Raw genomic sequence first — 20,388 nt, 5'->3', positions numbered from 1 at the left:
AATATCAGTTCTGTTCCAAACGTCACACAAATGGGTCACTGAAAATCAGTGTTTTGCTCAAGTATGGAACTGTAACTGAGTAGACGTCAGTTTTGGAAGACCAGTGCCACACAGGTCATTTAGCATTCCATTTTTTCTTTATCTATTGTATTTACGATTAAGCTAACATTTGTTTTCATTTACTTATTTTGTTTGAATGTGTGGTAAAGTTTTTGTTCCAATATAAATTCATTCTAAAATCACTTTTATTTCATTTTTTAGAGGAACTCATGGAGATTTGAGTTTTTAATCAAATTACACACATTTGGCGTAATTGGCACAAATAAGCCAATTAGGAGTTCTTTTAAGTAGCCGTAGCATACAGATGACAGATGGTGGCGGGGTTATAATGATGTCAGCGGGTAGCGGGTGGTGTTGCGGGGAAGGGCAACGCGAGAATGCCGTAACCCACTACTCGCTGATTTCTTGCACCTTATTATAGAGTTGCAATCGGGTGGCTTGAAGTGGGTTCGTATTAAACAGAAAGTACAAGAGCGGTGCGACGGGCACATGCGCACGATCGCGTCGCTGGAGGACCGGTGTACATCGCTGAAGGGCACGGTGGAACAACTGTCCACGTCGCTGCAGAAGGCCGCCGCCGCAGAGAGCGAGCTGCGGGCAGACCTCGGCAAGAGCCAGCGCGCGCTCACTGAGGCCAAGAACAACGAGAACAACGCACTCGACAAGCTGCGACAGCTGCAGAAGAATATTGGTTCGTATTATTCACTTCTAGTACAATAGGTCAGTTATACTAGTGGGAGGCTCCTTTGCACAGGATGCCGGCTAGATTATGGGTACCACATCCGTGCCGTGAAGCAGAAATGTGTAAGAATTATTATGTTTCGGTCTGAAGGGCGTCGTAGCTAATAAAATAACTGGACTGGCAAACGAGACTTGACATCTTATGTCTCAAGGTGACTTTGGTGGTGGTTTTTCAATAATCCTGAGCAGCACTGCGTTGTATTGGGCAGGGCGTATCAATTTCCATCAGCTGAACGTCCTGTTCGTCTCGTCCCTTATTTTAATAAAAAGAGTGCCGCTCAAGATTGGATTTTGGGATTGGAAAAACAATTCTGTGCGGCACTCCAATTGCGCTCGTCATCTTGAGACATGAGAAGCGATTGTTTCATTTGCCCAATCATTTCACTAGCTATGGCGCCCTTCAGTCCGAAACACAATAATGCTTACACATTATTGCTTCACGGCAGAAATAGCCGCCATAATCTAGCCGGCATTCCCATGCAAAGGAGCCTCGCACTGGTAAAAATCTGTCAAAATTAAATTATGAAAGTATGTAATTTATACAGTTTTTACCATAACAAATACGAATTCAATACTAATTTGTTATAAAAAAACATGTGAATTATTTATATTTTCATATTTAAATTATTTTTTTTATTATCTGTATGTCACGTGACACCGATACGGACTATGAAAGGTCATTTTTTATTTTTAGAAACATCAATGAAGATAGCACTGCACATTTGACGTTTCTTTGCTTATGTTATTATGACGTCACGATCATGGCGGCTCCCTTAATAGCGCGACTATTATCGTTTAACTTTAAAATAATAATTATTAGTGTGAAGTGGAATTATTTTGCGGAAACAAAAATACCAGTCGACTACCGTATCTTTACGATCATTTTTGAATATTTTTATTGAAGTAGGCGTTACTTTGCGGAAATCCATAATTATACAAATGATTTAAGTGTCTTTTAAACAAATCGACACGTGTTTCGTGCCAGATTTTTGGCGAGACAGCACGTCATGAGGATGCCTCGTATAGAGGCGAAACACGTGTCGAATTGTTTAAAAAACAAATATTGGCGGAATTAACGCTAAAGAAAACTTAAATCATTTGTATTTATTAATATATTTAAAAAAATCAAATAATAGCTTATTAACTGTACAAGTCAGTTAGGTATCGGTTAGGTAGGGTCGCAAAAAAAATGTTTTGCATTAAGTATTAAAGCTGTTTAATTTATTGAGGAATTTTTGTTGTTGGAGTAACATATTAATTAATAATCTTAGATAATTTATACATCTAGATAGAGTTACTTGCTGTTGGACAACCGATAAAAACAGGCCAGGCTTAATACTTTAGTGTGCGTGACAAGCTACGTCTTACACTCGCGATTTGTATGACACTTTGTGTTAGTGTGCGTGAATTGCTCAAAATAGAGGTTAGTTCTAAAGCTTAATTTTTCTCGACGTTTTTATAGCTGTCATAGTCTATCTGGACGTATAAATGATCTATGTAAATTATTTGGGCGTAATTAAAAAGTATTGACCATTTCATTCCACATCTATAATAATGTGCATTGATTAAACATTTTCGTCTGAATAACTGTTACTATGTTGTTATTATAACATAGAAAAAATTTCATCCGTTAATATTTAAATTTCAGCGGCCTGCGAAAACGAACGACGCGTTCTAAGCGAGAAGCTGGAGAGCGCTAAAAGTGCGGCGAGCGAGGCCAAGCGATTGAACTGTCAACTGTCGGACCAGCTGCACCGGATGACTGACCAGCTAGCGGCACTTGAGGCGCACAAGTGAGATTTAAATATCTGTACAGATATATGTAAATTCAAATGTTTTTATTCAAAATAGGATTTAAAATCACTTATTGAACGTCAAAAACTACCACCCATTCGAAAGAGACTGCCTCAGACCTGAGAAGAATGGGCGCAAGAAACTCAGCGGGCTTTTTTTTTTATAAAATATGGATTACAATGTGATATCGTACAATAAACCTTTATAATTAAAGAGCCTGAGGGTGTTCGCTTTATTCCCAGTCCGTGGTGTCATTAAGAAAATCGTTTATGCTATAATAACCTTTCCCACAATACGTCTTAATGTTAGGTTTAGGTTTAAAGAGTTTATTTCTCAAAAAGAACAAAAGTTCACTTACATGACAACAATGATTCTAAATAAATATTAAAGAAAACATAAATTTTAAAGTTTTAAAGTTACGGTGACTTTAAAGTTAAACAACAATAAATTCAAAACATGCTATGTTCTAAGGTAACAATCTATCTATTGTGATTGACAGTGCTTTTTTAATTTACTTTTAAATTTTGGATAAGATTTTTCCTCAAATATATCTTTCAGCAAGTTATTATAAAGTAGGGCTCCCTCAAACTGAATAGTTTTAACTGTATGTTCAATAGCAAGTCAATAGCTGTTCATTTTTTTGATCTAAGTTTGAACATCCATTAGTTGTTTCGGTTGAATAAAACTGACTGTAACTTGAGAGAGAATGGGGCAGGTTGCCATCTCAGGTCATTTTGCTGTGTGCTTCCCATAATTTCCCCTTGTGCAAGGCATAAAAAGAACAGAGAAGGAAACTCAAGATATGGGTTGTCGTACGAGGCAACTAAGGACATTTCCCAGTGGGAGGCATCTTGGCACAGGATGCCGGCTAGATTATGGGTGGCACAACGTTTTTCTTTTCATTTCTTTTTTTGCGCTCTTTTTAAAAAATATACAATATTATACTGTCATTGTTATTGCTGTAAAATCATCATTATCTAGTCCCAGGCGGTCCGATCACTTGGATATTCAGCGGTGGAGTAGGATTTACGACAGAGTAAATTATACCAGTGGGAGGCTCTTTTGCACAGGATGCCAGCTAGACTATGGGTACCACAACGGCGCGTATTTCTGCCGTGAAGCAGTAATGTGCAACATTACCTTGTTTCAGTGTGAAGGGTGGCCGTCGTAGCTAGTGAAATTACTGGACAAATGAGACTTAACATCTTGTCTCAAGGTGACAGGCGCAATTGTAGTGCCGCTCAAAATTTTTGGGATTTTCGAGAATCCTGAGCGGGGCACGGCATTGTAATGGGCATGGCGTATCAATTTCCATCAGCTGAATTTCCTGCTCGTCTCGTCCCGTATTTTCATAAAAAAAAAATATACGTACTGAAGCGACTAAAAGTGTATACATTTATACTTAAAGCCTATGATCTATCCCTGATATCTAGTGTTATAAAACAATGCAAATACTTTTCAGGGCCGACTTAGAGTCTCAGCTGCGTATGTGCACGTGGGACGGTAAGGACAGCACCAACAGTAGCGAACTCGAGCGCGAGTTACACGCCGTGCAGCGCGAGCGAGCTGAGCTCAAGGCGAAGTGCGACGCCCTGCAAGACGCCGTCCGTAGACTAGAAGCGGACCGACGCACGCACGTGGTGCGAAGCAAGAGTCACGACCGTGGCAAGTTCTATTCGGAACTGGACTCGGGTATTTTCATATAAATAAGACCATTACTTATTTTCTTGTTGACGCATAACACAATTTGATTCATCTAAAACAGACTTTTCTTTATTAAATACAGATAAGTTTTACATAACAAATATGACTATAAATTAATTAACCTAAAACAGAGAATCGACAATTAAATGACATTATTTACAATTCTTATTATAAAAAATAGATGTGTGGCACCCGGGGACTGCCGCGGTAAAGCTATTGCATAGCATTTTTATCAACTTATGCAACCATAATTATTTATTTATTTTATTTATGCAGTATTTTTTTTTGATAAAATTAATTTTAAAAAAAGTGAGTAATATTTAATTTGCAAGATTTGATTACAACCAGACAACAAGACAGGTGAAACTAAATAAAAATGCTTGTCATAGCAATAAAAATTAAAAAAATTAAAAATTAAAAAAAATCAAGATGTACCCCAGGCTCGAACCTGGGACCTTCTGCACAAATAGCATACGTGATAACCGCTGTTCTACGGCAACTGTAATGATCGTGCTGAAATATCTATATAGATCTAGTAAGTAAGTTTTAGGTTATTTTCGTTACGGAATTTCTGGATTCGGTATGTTGAGGCCCGCGATAGAAGCTATGCAATAGCTTAAAACTAAATTCGTCTTTTGCACTTTCAAATTGAAGCAAATTCACAAAAACAACTGAGTTTTAAAGAAGTTATAAAAAACATTTGTAATTTAATTATCCGTAACTATTCGATTGGACCAAAGAAAACACACGTTTTTACATTCTCCGCACTGGTGGCTCTCTCTTGTGGCTGAACTAATAGGTATATATACTCAAATGTCTGTGTCAACGTCAACAGTATGCTTACATATATATATTTTTATATACTTCTTTTTGCGCGTTAGGGAATAATTATATATATATACATATGAATTTTTACGATGCGTGCGTACACCGTCACGCTAATGCGACACCCTGACGTTAGCTGGTCAACTAGACCATTTGTATGATTTTTTAATGAAAATGAAGAATGTAAACGAGACGAGCAGGACGTTCAGCTGATGGTGGTTGATACGCTCTGCCCATTACAATGCAGTGCCGCTCAGGATTCTTGAAATACCCAAAAATTACTACACTACAATTGCACTCATTAACTTGAGACGTAAGATGTTGAGTCTCATTTGCTCAGTAATTTCACTAGCTACGGCGCCCTTAACACCGAAACACAGTAATGTTTACACGTTACTACTTCACGGCAGACAAAGGCGCACATCATACTTGAGCTACCAAACCTCTCGCTCATATGTTTACTGATCCACAACCACAAGACGAGAATTAAATAGATTTCCTATTCCATTTCCAATTGTAATAAAATAATTTCATCAATAATTACACGTTAATTAACAAAATTATTTTCATTAGTTGTATTTGATACCTTCTTTATAACAATATTGTTTTATTCTACAAAAGTAAAATAACACAAGGAATAATTTTTTTAACGTTTCGTGTTTGCATAACTACACACACACACACACACCTGTTTTTATTTATGATATATTTTTTATTTATTATACATTTTTGGATGAGAAACACTCGTGGATATGACGCTCTGTCATGTCGTCATATAACTTGGATCAAATGATTCAGATTGAAGGCCTTTCGGAATAAGTACGAACTTCATTAATTAATAACTAGAATAGAAAATTACTAATTTACAAAACTAACACTAGATTGCGAATCATTTCGCTGCATGTCTATTTGTTTACTATATTGGTTTCTTTTTGATGTCACCTCTAACACTACCACCACTTCGGAAAGTAATGGCGCTCTGAGAGGGAAGAAGCCGAGCAAGAAACTTTCCCAGCATTATTTTTTTGCGCTCGTTTTAATAAAATATACAATTATTGATAGTTATGCTAATAAAGTCCGAAAGAACTCCTTATTTTTCAAATTATTAGTAACCCTCATGGGTTACTAAAAAAAACAATGATGGAGTCATCTCCATCATTGTTTTTTTTTCCTAAACGTTTTTCTTCGAAGGCGATTGTTACACGTATTTATGTAAATAGGAGCTGATTCGTCGAAAGAGTCCCGTTTGTATGAGAGGGGCATCCAGGACAAGAGTCACACTGAGCTGAGTCTTCTGGAACTAGAGAATCGAGAGCTCCGAATGAAGATCCGACGCCTGGAGAAGGAGTTGGCTGACAAGGTATAAATTCAATATTTTCTCTCATTAACGCGAGTGTTACATATTTATTTTAATAAAATACTTTTTAAAGGATAATAACTCGAGTAATAATCATAGTTGTATTTTAGGCTTCGGAGTTTCGTGACTTGCAGGCAGTTTCAGGGGGACTTAGGTTGACAGGAGGACTCCTATTTTAATACATTAAAAATAATTTTATACCAATAAAAAGTATAAGCTCATTTCATCACACTTGCTGGTAAACTAATTACATCACTATTAACCTAATTCCATAATTTTATTCGCGTATATTGTACCTACTATAAAATGTTTTACCAGCAAGAGTTAATTTAAAACAAAACTTGAGAAATATTTATTTATCAATGCTGTCTTAAAATAATATTTTTTACTATATTGTTATCAATACAATATATTGATTACACTCTTATAAATTCAGTGTTCATATAAGCAAAAATGTATTGCAAGGGACTTAATTCTGCAGACAAAATGTCCAAACAGTTTTGCGGGACATTGTTAGCGTAAGATTCTTTTTGTACCTATGTGTCTATTAGTAAATATAAATAATCATAGCTGTAAATGTGGCATTAAAAAAAACTATAAAGTAGCATACTAAAAAAATTACGCAGAAGCACATTTTATTAAAATCACACACATACATGTATACTGACGTGTGTATTTAATTTTTATTCCCATAGATATCAAACACGTGTGTTAAAGATTCGTAAATATTTGAATAACTAATGAATTTGAGTATAGTTTTATCTACTATGGCGACAACAATGGAACATGGAAGACTTAAGCCATATGGGCTAAGTCTTCCATGTTCCATTGTTCATGTCAAATGTCCATGTCGCACCTACTCCCATAACAATTTAAAATTTTACTCTCGAAATTGTCGTCGAGGACGTCTTACCTTGGACAAACAATCCATTTAGGCAGGACCAATTTCGCGGAAGAGGTCGTTTGTCGAATCCAACTCGCATGGGCAGCGTTCGGAAAGCTCCTTAAAATCTTCTCGTCTCAAATACCACCGTGTCTGAAGATGAATGTTTTCAACCAGTGTGTGTTGCCAGTGATGACTTACGGTACGCAGACGTGGTCGCTAACTATGGACCTTATGAGAAAGCTCATGGTCGCTCAGAGGGCAATGGAGAGGGCTATCCTCAGAGTTTCCCTGCGAGATCGAATCAGAAATGAGGAGATCTGTAGGGGAACCAAAGTCACCCACATAGCCCAAATGATTGCGAAACTAAAGTAGCAGAGGGCAGAGCACATAGTTCGACGGACAGATGGCCGTTCGGGCAGTAAAGTCCTCGAATGGCGACCACATACCGGAAGACGTTATGTTGGTACGCTCCCCCACAAGATGGACCGACGATCTGGTCAAGATCGCCGGAATACGTTGGATGAGGGCAGCGCAGGACCGATCGTCTTGGAATTCTTTGGGGGAGGCCTTTGCCCAGCAGTGGACGTCTTCCGGCTGATGATGATGACAATACGATCCATAAAAGAGTCGACATAATAGTTAACATGGTAATTTAAGCGATATTTAGAAACCAACTTCATCCTGTTACTTGTGTTATATATCATTGTGTTACAGTGATGCGCGCGCATTTTAAAACTTCACTCTCATCATCTTTTCATAATGCTCCAAAGAAATATAACTTCAACTAAAGAAAAGGTTAGTAGTTGTAGCCTCTCTAAACAGCGTATTGTGTATTGAAATTAATGTTTTTTTTAATTAGGAGTCCGAGTTGTCTTTGGCACGTAGTCGCTATATGACGGACCTGTCGAGCGGCGCGGGGAAGGGCCTTAGACAAGACGTGGACCAGTACCGCCAGGCTGCTCTGCAGGCAGAACGACTGCTAGAAGCCAGGGAGAGCAGCCATAGACAGCAGATTGCTAGATTAGAGGCTCAGGTGAGTTTGTAACGGCAAGAAATGAAGCTGACTATAATGTTATAGATTACTACGGGATATATTTCACTGTGATACCACGGTTGCGCAACCAGTACCACCACCGTGGTGTCCGTAAGCTACCAAACTAGACATCATACAGACTCCAGAGTCTTGACGAGTACGACCTGGTCGCGCCACCAAATTGGTTTCCTGTGGGAGGCTCCTTTGCACAGGATCCCGAATTGAAATTGGGTACCACAACGGCGCCTATTTCTGCCGTGAAGCAGTTATGTGTAAGCATTATTGTGTTTCGGTCTTAAGTGCGCCGTAGCAAGTGAAATTACTGGGCAAATGAGACTTAACATCTTATGTCTCAAGGTGACGAGGGTAATTGTAGTGCCGCTCAGAATTTTTGTGGTTTTTCAAGAATCCCGAGCGGCACTGCATTGTAATGCGCAGTGCTTATCAATAACCACCAGCCGAACGTCCTGCACGTCTCGTCCCTTATTTTCATAAAAAAAGATAGTAGAGTGAAAGTTATATTGTTTAGATATCGCAGCTCCGGTCGCAGTTGTCTGCGGAGATCCGACGCCGGCAGTCGTACGTGGCGCGCTCGGGACGTGCGGCGCGCGACATGCAACGGCTCCGCTCGGCGCTTGGAGACTCGCTGCGGACCGTCTCACAGGTTACCTTGGGAAATATGTCCAACCATGGTATAATTGACGGCACAAAACGCAGAGGGGATTGCTGCGCATGGGTACTGTCGCGTTCGCTTTACAAATATAACTGTAATTAACAGTAAAATAATATTAATGACATCATTTTAATGTAATGACAAATAGTTAGTCTAGCACAGAGCGAAATGTGGAGGATAGCTGCGTATGGGTAGGTACTGTTGCGAACGCAAATATCATAACTTGAAAAATATTTAATGTTAAGTACTTCTGTACAAAGTTAATTACGTGCCAGAGTCGTTAAAAAATTCTCATCAATAGAATATGTGTGTGTGTGCGTAAATAAAAATTACAGCAAATAACAATACAATTCAGAACGCGACTGTACACTGGAAGTGCCCGGGGTGCAGTATCGGTACGGGGGACGGAATACGAATTGCGAGCCAATCGGCACTACCCAAGCTCGCTCATCCCTCTAGCCCCCCTAGATACCTTACTTTTTTTTTACCTACCCTAGATACCTTACTTTTTTTTTACCTACCCTAGATACCTTACTTTTTTTTTACCTACCCTAGATACCTTACATTTTTTTTACCTACCCTAGATACCTTATTTTTTTTACCTACCCTAGATACCTTACTTTTTTTTACCTACCCTAGATACCTTACATTTTTTTTACCTACCCTAGATACCTTACTTTTTTGACTTCTGCGCAATAACGGTCAGCGATAGACTTACGTGCCGTCACTTATATAATAATATACTACGCCTGGTACAGGTTGATGCATCCAATATACGATATTTTATATTTATACATTTTATTATTTTTTACTTTTTGTGAAATAATTTATACAATTTAAACACAATTCATATATACGATGCAGCACCTTACAAACTAAATTGTTTTGTATATTAAAGCTAGTGTAAAATACTCTATTTGATTGAAAAGAGTGGCCTTTGAGTTTCATGTATCTCACGAGCCCGACTCTTTCCGAACATATGGTAAATTCTGTAATTTAAAAAAAAATATTTATATTGCTGATTGAAAAGCGCTTAATTTTAGCCTAATTGAATAAAGTTTATTTGACTTTGACTTTGGTATACTCTTTCCACCATGGCCAAGACAACGTCACGATAAGTTACCATTGATTGTCCTTTTCAGTAAATTTTGATGAGAAGGTCTCATTGAGTTAATTATAATGAAATAAATTACTAACTAGTTAGTATCTCGTATGATTCATCTATTTGGATTTAAAATAATTTATTTGTTGAATTATTAGTTCATAATTGCATAATTAAGTTAAAAAACACATTTCGCCCGGGAAATTTAATAACACACAGTGGCAAGACATCGAATTGGCAATAAGTGTCCCGTGCCAATAAATAAATAAAAAAAAAATAAGTGTATTTGTGTATGCGTAATTCATACTGATAGCTCGCCGTTTGATCGCTATTGTCGCTTACATCTTACAAGTATTAGAATAATAATGCTCAGAACGATAGTATCATTCATAGTTCCTGACATTATAGAAGTAACATTATAATTAATGTGTGCGTGAGCGTCACGTACTTACATCCGCCAATACGCACACAGACAGCCAAATAATGTTGCAAGTGAATAGACATTTCCCTAAATCAGTCAATTGTGACAAATAGTAGATACTATGTAATAAAATGACGACCTGTATAGCCGAGTGGTTAGCGATCCTACCTACTAAGCTAGAGGTCCCGGGTTCGAATCCCAGTAGGTGCAAGCATTTATATGATGAATATGGATGTTTGTTTCCGAGTCATGGATGTTTGAATGTATTTATGTATGTTTATATGAATTTATGTATGTTTAAGTAAGTATAATGTATTAAATTGTCTTGTAACCCATAACACAGGCTATATATGCTTAACTTGGGGCAAGATAATTTGTGTAAAAAGTGTGTCAATATTATTATTATTATATTATATTAAAAAGAAGATATAAATAAAATAATAATAATAAAACAACACGTATAATTTTTGCGTTACACTGGGGCAGCGGGAAATGTATGTAGCCTTAAAAGGCCACATTGAAATTGCTTCATTTCGCATGGGCCTACTCGCGTTCTGAGCGTTATTATTCTAAGTCTAAAGCGTTGTTTCATTTGAAAATAGTTTGAGATCACCATTACAACTGGTGACGTATTATTCATAGGTCAATCACGTGATTCAGCTGTCACGGGAAGAGAATACCATGTGTCTGCGAATGATTTAAATGAGGGTTAAATATTTTTTAACAAAATTCATTCGGTACTTTAGATTCTAAAGTTTAGAATAACGCCTATTCGTGGCATGAACACCATATTTCGATTTCTCAAGACGCGTACTACGAGCACAAGTCCGCAGTATGAGACTTCACGTTATCGCGAACAGACTACACTCACCCTGATGAAGGACCTCCGAATGGTCCGAAACTAGTCGGTACCACCACCGATAAATCATGAATATTCAAATAAATAAAGTTAATAATGTCTCACAAAAGTTTTAATAATTTATTCTTTTAGTGTAGGTAATAAAAGCTTATTCAATGTGTATATTTGAATATGTACAGGACCCAGCGCTAGATTCATACACACTGGAGCACGAGGCGCGCAAGTTGGACAACACACTCGCGCATAGCCTGCCGCCCCTCAACGATTCCTACGACTCGTCCAAGTGACATTTGACAGGTGTCACGGATCAATCAAATCTGTAGACGGATATCTGTCTATGAATATATATATTTTTATATTTAAAACACTGACCTGTATAAATACCACTGAACAGACTATTCTAACTTTGACGTATAATACAAATGGCTGCGAAGGAACGTACAATACTCTGAAGTATTTTTGAATTATTTTGTACGTTTCCTTGTTGAGAATCAACGTAATAAAGCACATTTTTTTTGTAAATAGTTTCCCACCATCTATCGAGGTTTGCTGAATTTCTCATCACTAGTTTTAGTACCGTAGACTCTCGCTAAATGGCCAACAGCGCCAAAATGGCGAATATCAAACAGGCACAGAAGCACTTTGACAGCCGCCAGTCCAGTGGCATATAGTAGAGGTCAGTGGTTTAAAATGATGTTCTATAAGTCAGTGAGGACTTCACGATACTTTTTAATAGTATATATATTTGACTACCCGGTTTCATTATCTCTGGACCTAACGTCTATGACGTCACATCGTCGCTTTGTTACGGTGTGCAAAACAAGCGTCACTTATTAATAGTAAATAACGATTTATTTTTTCAGTTTTATTATTATTATTATTATTATTATGAAAAATCAATGAAAAAATCTGGTTAGGTAAAAAGAAGTATTTATTTTTCTGGCAGAACTATTATAGCGACACACAACAACAGAAACTCCATTACTATTAACAACAACCGTACTGATGCAACAGGACGAGCGCGAGGGGGTGAAAGGGTACGGGAGGGAGCTTCATTTTCCAGTGAGGTGCAGAGATAATGTGGCCGTGTAGTTATTTTTAGTTATTTATGCAACTGGGGGTATTAAAACACTCATGTGGGGAAAATAGTATCACATGAGTGTTTTAATACCTAATTATCAACAGTTGCATACAAGACTTTATCTACACCCATAATATTAATCCTTTATAAAAGATTCTGAAACAGTTAGCTTACTGCTAACATAAAAAAAGCCAGTCCTGGTAACCATAACATCATCCAAAGGAGTGTTATTATGAAAACGGATGACATAACGTTGTACTGAATTTCATTACAACACTCGTTTGGATGATGTAATGGTTATTAGGACATTGGGTGTTATAAGCTAAATGTTCTAGAATCTTTAGTAGAGGACTAAAAGCATGGGTGTAGATAAAATGATTTACACCACAAGGCGCCATGATGTAACTTTAAACTGTCTGAAAGTTGAGCAAAGTTGAGCATCTTTCAATATATGTACATCAATTTGTCAAGTATTCTAGTCAATGTGTTTGTAGTAGGTACTAATTACTGTGTTTTTTTTAATGCACTTAATTATCACATAGGTTAGGTGTAGTTATATGATTGGTTCCTTCACGACGTCAAATTGGAACTGACAGATAGCTGTTTTTAGAAAATAGCTAGTCCACAACACATCCGGTTACAATGAGTTAATTGTCATTTAGACGCTTACGGGTGTTTTTCGCCTTATGCCATAGTTTCTCAACCTTATTTTGCTCACCGCCCACTTTGAGAATAAGTATTCTCGTGTCGTCTCAATGCCCCCTAATTTTCTCTGGGTCTTCTACTTCTAACTTTGTTTATTTATTATAAACGGGGGAACCCTTTTTACCAAATTAATACAATGAAAGTAATACAATATTTAATTACCTAACCAATAATAATATTTAACTTAATAAATAATAAACCTATGCAATTAGTTATCAGTGATTAGGTAGAAATTCATTTTTTTTTATTTTCAACGATCATTATCACCCGGAAGGAAAGTCCTTCCTTCCTTGCCTTGTTCAAGGTGCATTTTAGTCCACCATTCGTAAAATCAGCTGAATAAATTGTTTTAAATTAATGCTTCACTCTTATTGTCGTAACATTCTTCTGAACTTGTCTAATCTTGGCATTTTCCTAGTTCAGCAATAAGTATGGATATTCTTGTATTGTTTTGAGTCTTTTATATGCCGCTTCAATCAGAGATTAAACTATACTTTTACTTTGCTGAAGACTTTTAAAACTTTTTAAATTTCAATACTCACACCATTTCCTCCCAAATAGTTCTTAATTCAGACAGGGGGATAGTGAATTGTTTCTTTTCGCCCTACATTATGTGCCGCCCTAGTTAATACTCTGTTAAGAAAAAAAATAAATTAATCCTCACCATCTGGATGTGTGGCCGTCCTCCATAGTGCTGTTTTCAAGAAGCTTTCTTCCATGTACCACAAAGCTGTGGAATGGACTTCCTTGTGCGGTGTTTCCGGGACGACACGACATAAAAATCGCGTACACCTTCCTTAAAAGCCGGCAACGCTCCTGTGATTCCTTTGGTGTTGCAAGAGAATGTGGGCGACGGTGATCACTTAACACGAGGTACGCTCATTTGTCCTCGTTTTCCTTAAAAAAGGATGTGCATATTTTTATTAATATTCAAAGTAATTATGCGCCCAACTAGGCATGGCCCGTAGTATGGGAAAGACAACGGTATATTTAATACGATAATATAGTTACTTAAACATATATTAACATCCATACTCATCATATAAATGTTTGCACCAACCGGGATTCGAACCCGGGACCTCTAGCTCTGTAAGAAGGTCACTAATTTCACTAACCACTGGGCTATATGCATCATCTAAATATGTTTTCTAAACTGTACCTGTCAGTATTCTTGGCATTGCACAGGTTTGCATTTATAGAGTTACAACAACTCTTTGGACAGCATTGTCTTGATACCTTCGATTATATTAATACCTACTCTATTATCAGTAGTTTCTCAATGTCATAGTCTATCAGTCATATATTCTATAACTTAAGTAGAACGGCTGTTTACGACAAGTATATTGCTATTCCGTTCAATTTTTAGACTAACAAAATAAATTAAAGAAAACGGGTCTCTTGCGGCCACACACACAACCATTGAACCTACTTAGTAATTACTATAGGTATCTAATATATATCATGAATAGTAATTTCATTATAATAATAATCACTATAAATTAGATTGTTTCAGCGTCGTTAGCAAGCAATTTGAAAAATTTAAATATGAATCGCAATTACTTTTATATGGTTTCCCTCTTTTTGTTTCTACATTTTTTAAAAATCGATCGGATGCGTCACTGCTCGTTCGTGAGTCCCTACTGGATAGCCACGCTGGCGTGGCCGCCGCGCGTACTTACGATTTCAATACCTACACGAGGTGAGAGACAGGCCTGCGCGTGCGATAGTTTGCTCTCTTCAATATGAATTGAATTAAAAACTCAGTTGTTCTTTGATTTCAATTGATACGCCCTGCCCCAAACCTATAACAACAACAAAACAAACAAAAACCCAAAAATTCTGAGCGGCAATACAACTGCGCTCGTTAACTTGAGACATAAGATAACAAGTCTAATTTGCCCAGTAATTTCACTAGCTACAGCGCCCTTCAGACCAATACACTAGTACACATTACTGCTTCACGGCAGAAATAGTCGCCGTTGTGGTACCCATAATCTAGCCGGCATCCTGTGCAAGGGAGCCTCCCACTGGTAACTAGCATTGTACCACAGGTAAATATTAGTAATGAAATTGACAGTTGATCATTTTTAATTGGACTGATATGTGTAAGTCCACGTGAGAATAAGTCAGTTGATGACAAATAGTTGTATAATTAAAGCGTAGCGTAAGGTCAGCGAGGCCGGAACAACGGAACTCGTATTTATCAATGACTCACCAGGTGGTACAGTAGATGAGTTTAGTGTAATCTGTATTTGTGTCTATTTGGAATCATGTTTTTATTTTGCTTATCATTGTGAGGCCTAATTGTTTATGATTAGGCATAGGATTTGGAGATTAAATAGATTTGTCAAAGCAAATATGCAATCATTCGAAGTTCGCATGCAACTGATTAAAAAAGAAAGATTTGGACTTTTAAATGCCAGGGGTTTAAGTACCTAAATACGAGAGACTACAAATAAGAATGCTTAATACCTTTGAAATACAGGTTATAATCGCATGGAACTATTATCTAATAGTGATTATAGTTGATCACAGAAAGTGCATGTGACCAATATTACGGACTTCAGCATATTTGTGACACACGCGCAAATCTGCGTGGCACTACGACTTGTATTTGTTATTCCATCCTCTTAACACATTCACTGCCAACCTCAGAAAGGGAAATCATTTCAGGGCGGTTTTATAAATGTCTTCCCGGTAGTGCGGATTCACGCCTAGTGCGTAATTTTTGGGATCTATTTGATTATAGATTAATCGCGTGTTCATCTAGTGTCAGAAGCGATTATTTTATATTTTTTTCAGTGTTAGGACTTTGTGTTATGTTATTTTACTGTTTTTAATTAATATATCAAAACTGCGTCAACCTTAGTTACTGTTTCAATAACTGCCACTTACTCTTTTTCGGGTTACCAATAGCCAAGTGTGATAAAACCCGATCTTGACTTTTGCGTTGGGCATTCTTAGCTTAATTTCAGCTGTCAAATGAATATAAAAATGAAATCAAAGATTTAGCTAAAAATTACTCACAGCTAAGTTATATGTAAGTAAAGTCTGAGCAATGACTAAGTACGCTCTATAGATCACTTGACTCGGTATTGACTCTTCGACAGCATAAGAAAGATATTTCCTCTGGATATTACTCACGACAATGAACGGAGATCACTTACATTAGGTTAATAATTCATTCGCATTATTAATATTCTTTTAAATTGAAATAAAATATTAAAGTTGAAGTTTTTACGTCTATTTTCTATGTAGATATAGAGGTATTGTAGTTTTTGTTACTAATTAAATATTGAAGGTAATTACATCCGCAATATTTATCTAATATCTAGAGGGCCAAGTTTTTTCGAAGCCAATTTGGCTTAACTACGTAGTAAGTAGTGGCAATTGCTACGGGCCCCACGCGAAAGGGGCCTCGCATATTTAACCCACTCATCTCTGCTTGTGCGTAATTTTTTGAATGGAACTTATTAAGATGTGGTGTATTGAATTGAAAGAAGGTTTTCAACCAGTGTGTGTTGCCAGTGATGACTTACGGTACGCACACGTGGTCGCTAACTATTTGCCTTATGAGAAAGCTCATGGTCACTCAGAGGACAATTGAGAGGGCTATGCTCGGAGTTTCCCTGCGAGATCGAATCAGAAATGAGATCTGTCGAAGAATTAAAGTCCCAGATATTTGCGAAACTGAAGTGGCAGTGGGTAGGGCACAGCTGGATGGATAGATGGCCGTTGGGGCAGTAGTCCTCGAATGGCAACCACGTACCGGAAGACTTAGTGCTAGTAGGCCCCCCACAAGATGGACCGACGCTCTGGTCAAGATCGCCGGAATACGTTGAGGACATCGCAGGATCGATCGTCGTGGAAATCTTTGGGAGAGGCCTTTGTCCAGCAGTGGACGTCTTCCGGCTGATGATGATGATCTGGCATCAGTGGTACTCAATTTGTGCTCATCTGTTCTTATATTACAGTGATTATTAGTAATAGGTACGTGATTATATTAATTAGGTTGTGCAGTTATTTTGGTTCAGTCGTAATCTAGGGGGCGTTAGTTCGAATCTCACATGGGCAGTGTTTTTAACTCGAAACGTGTAGGTTATCGTAACAATTACTGATATCGTTCTAGGAATTTCCGCCCCTTATCATGACAACAGCTGTAATTTCGGTTACATATTGTCATGTTGACTTGTAGAGAAAATATATTTTATGAATATATTGGAGGTTCAAGAGACAGCCGCTCCACTTTTTTTGCGAAGATATAACAGCCATCTGTCATTGAATAACAAAATATGAGAATACATCTTCGACTAAATTCTCCTGCAATCCTCTAGAGGAATCACAGGAGCGTTGTCGGCCTCTTAAGGTGTACGTTGTCTTTTGAAGATAGGTACGCATGTCGTATCGTTCTGAAAACATCGCACTTCATGTGTGTCAGTTTGATTTTACGTGGCAGAACGTGTTCGAAATCGCTCTGTGAAGGAACGGTGAACGCATTACAGATGGTCAGGATTGATATATTCAAGTCTGTGTGGAATTCGGGAATCAGGTAAAACAGCTGTCGGGAATACTTCCTGTGATAAATGCCGTAAAAGGCACACACTGAGGCGAAATTTCTACGTAACCCCAAGTGATCAAGCCGTTCAGTGTTATGCTGTATTGAGTTGAAAATCTAGATCTTTTTAAATTATTTTTGTACAGTAAGTCTACAAAATAAAATGAGTCAGAGAGTCACTCTAGTTAGTTTAAATTAACTCCATCTGACACCACATATTCATTAATGTAGTACTTTTCAGCATAGCTAATTTTAAATGCGTCTTGAACTTTGTTGTTTAATGCAATAAATTTTTTTCCGCGCTAAATGTTGTTGTCTTTAATACACCTTCTGATAGCCAAATAAGGCCACACCAGATGTTGGATTCACGGTACATTCCGCAAGGTTTCGAAAATAAATATAAACGCGCCACACCCACGGTATGCGTGGGTATGATCGATCATTTGAATAAATAGTCTGTATACTCCAGTTAAATTACCCAGAAGAACCTCAGTGCGACTAACAAAATAAAAATATATTACTTTTTATCTTTTACACTGTATTTGGAACTGCCTAATATACAGCTGATTAAAGTTTAATGACTCGCTGAATTTATGTATGTAGTTGTTGCAAGGAAAATTGTTTATTGTAGATATCTAATATAACTATTAATGTCTGGTTTAACAAGAGGATATACATTATTTATAGATCCATACATTTGATTTTGGTCATTCCATTCGTGTCCCTTACCATTGTATTGTAAGTTATATGTATGATTTCAATTTATATAATTCTTCCTGAGGCTAAGATCGTATGCTTTTACTGTTTTATTCGGCTGTAACTTAATCTAGTCGTACAAAATGCGCACTGTGTAGTTTTAAAGCCTAAAATTATGTATTTACGTCTGAGTATTAAATATTTATACAAGGAAAAATGTATCTCGCAATTAGAATGAACTATAAATCAACAAAATTTTAATGTTGTCACAAGTTTAACATATAGGTATAGGTAATATTGTTTTACACATTGAAATAAAATTACATTTAGGGATTGTATAAATTTTGCTTAAATTAATGTATACCTACCTAATCTGTTTGAATAACGTTGTTTTTAATAAAAATGCGTAACCTCACATCTTCTATCGATAACAGCCGTGTTATATTACAACAGCTGTTTAATGTTATATTTTAATAGCACAGATAACATAATTTTTATGTAACACATTACTTGTGACACATTTGAGTGTGCTTGATCTATTTATGAGACCTTGCAACACTTCCCAGGATGTGTCATTGCAGCTATGAAGACCACCGTAATTTAATCCAGTTGTAATTTAATATGACACCTGCAGCTCATCTGTATCTACGTTGTATTAACAACTTGTACCTACTTATTATTAATGGACTGTGTCTATTCTTATGTTACTAGAATGTCGACATATGCCCGCCACTTCACTGCCATTTTGTAATCGAAGTAGTTATATACTAATGTACACGTTTGAAAGTTTTTTACACATGGCAAGTTAATAAATAGATGTACTTAGACAAATGGTTGTTTAATTAAATTCCATTAAAATTCCGAGGCAATTGCCCTATGCCGGTTGGGATCCGAGCGTGCGGGCAGATGACTCATGCGCGACCCGACGTGCTACCGTGCTAATAAATTGTAACAATCAGTTCACACAGGGGATAAGAGAGACGGCGAATCAACGCCCTAAAACAATTTGTAGAGATCCTGTCTATATTGTCGTTTATTGTTCCATAAAAAACAGAAGGGGCGTCAAGTCGGATTTTGTTGAAATTTGATTATGAAAATACGGGACGAGACGAGCAGGACGTTCAGCTGATGGTAATTGATACGCCCTGCCCATTACAATGCATTGCTGCGCAGGATTCTTGAAAAGCCCAAAAATTCTGAGCGGCACTACAATTACGTTCGTCACCTTGAGACATAAGATGTTAAGTCTCATTTGCCACTGGGCAAATTTCACTAGCTACGGCGCCCTTCAGACCGAAACACGGTAATGTTTACACATTACTGCTTGACGGCAGAAATAGGCGCTGTTGTGGTACCCATAATCTAGACGGCACCCTGAACAAAGGAGCCTCCCACTCGTATTAACTGTACAACAATCAACTGCAATACAATTCTCTCAGAATTGAATTACTTTTAAAATCAAATTTCTTCCTTTTTATTATTGGCTCTTAGGTCAATAGGTATGACATGGGTAACTAAGTTGAATTGAGGGTTTTCTTTCTCATAGGCTAGTAATGATTTTGACAAAAGGAAGGTAAGAGTGTGTCTGCATGTGAAATAACAGGCAAATTAGATAATCCTTGTTAACTAATATATAACCACTGACTGGTATTTGGGATGATTAACCTATGTTCATACCACTTGCAACAACACCAAAATATCCCATGCTCAACATAACAATTACAGAGTATAATCCTGTCATTAACTAAAATAATCATTGACACAGTTTCCACATACATAGCCCTTGTATTTGTCACCTACAAAATTACACAATGATATATAAATGTTATTCAGAATACATCCATAAAAAAATGATTATATTAAAATGAAAAATCCTCAAAGGAATTCAAGCAGGTG

General features: G+C 37.1%; 1 protein-coding gene across 1 annotated transcript in view; it reads left to right on the top strand.

The window, feature by feature from the left end:
* The window catches only part of LOC126976003 (rootletin), a 57,504-nt gene extending 45,654 nt beyond the window's left edge, over positions 1–11,850 (top strand). The window contains exons 29-35 of the mRNA XM_050824130.1: positions 523–751; positions 2,450–2,594; positions 4,058–4,287; positions 6,345–6,484; positions 8,227–8,400; positions 8,930–9,064; positions 11,635–11,850. Coding sequence (XP_050680087.1) covers positions 523–751; positions 2,450–2,594; positions 4,058–4,287; positions 6,345–6,484; positions 8,227–8,400; positions 8,930–9,064; positions 11,635–11,742 — 1,161 coding nt within the window. The 3' untranslated portion in view covers positions 11,743–11,850. The remainder of the gene's footprint in view (positions 1–522; positions 752–2,449; positions 2,595–4,057; positions 4,288–6,344; positions 6,485–8,226; positions 8,401–8,929; positions 9,065–11,634) is intronic.
* The last annotated feature ends 8,538 nt before the right edge of the window (positions 11,851–20,388 follow it).

This window comes from Leptidea sinapis, chromosome 39 (assembly GCF_905404315.1).
Source record: "Leptidea sinapis chromosome 39, ilLepSina1.1, whole genome shotgun sequence".
In the NCBI taxonomy this organism is placed as follows: domain Eukaryota; kingdom Metazoa; phylum Arthropoda; class Insecta; order Lepidoptera; family Pieridae; genus Leptidea; species Leptidea sinapis.
The sequence above is the reverse complement of the archived record's forward strand: the minus strand, read 5'-3'. Positions and strand labels throughout refer to the sequence as shown.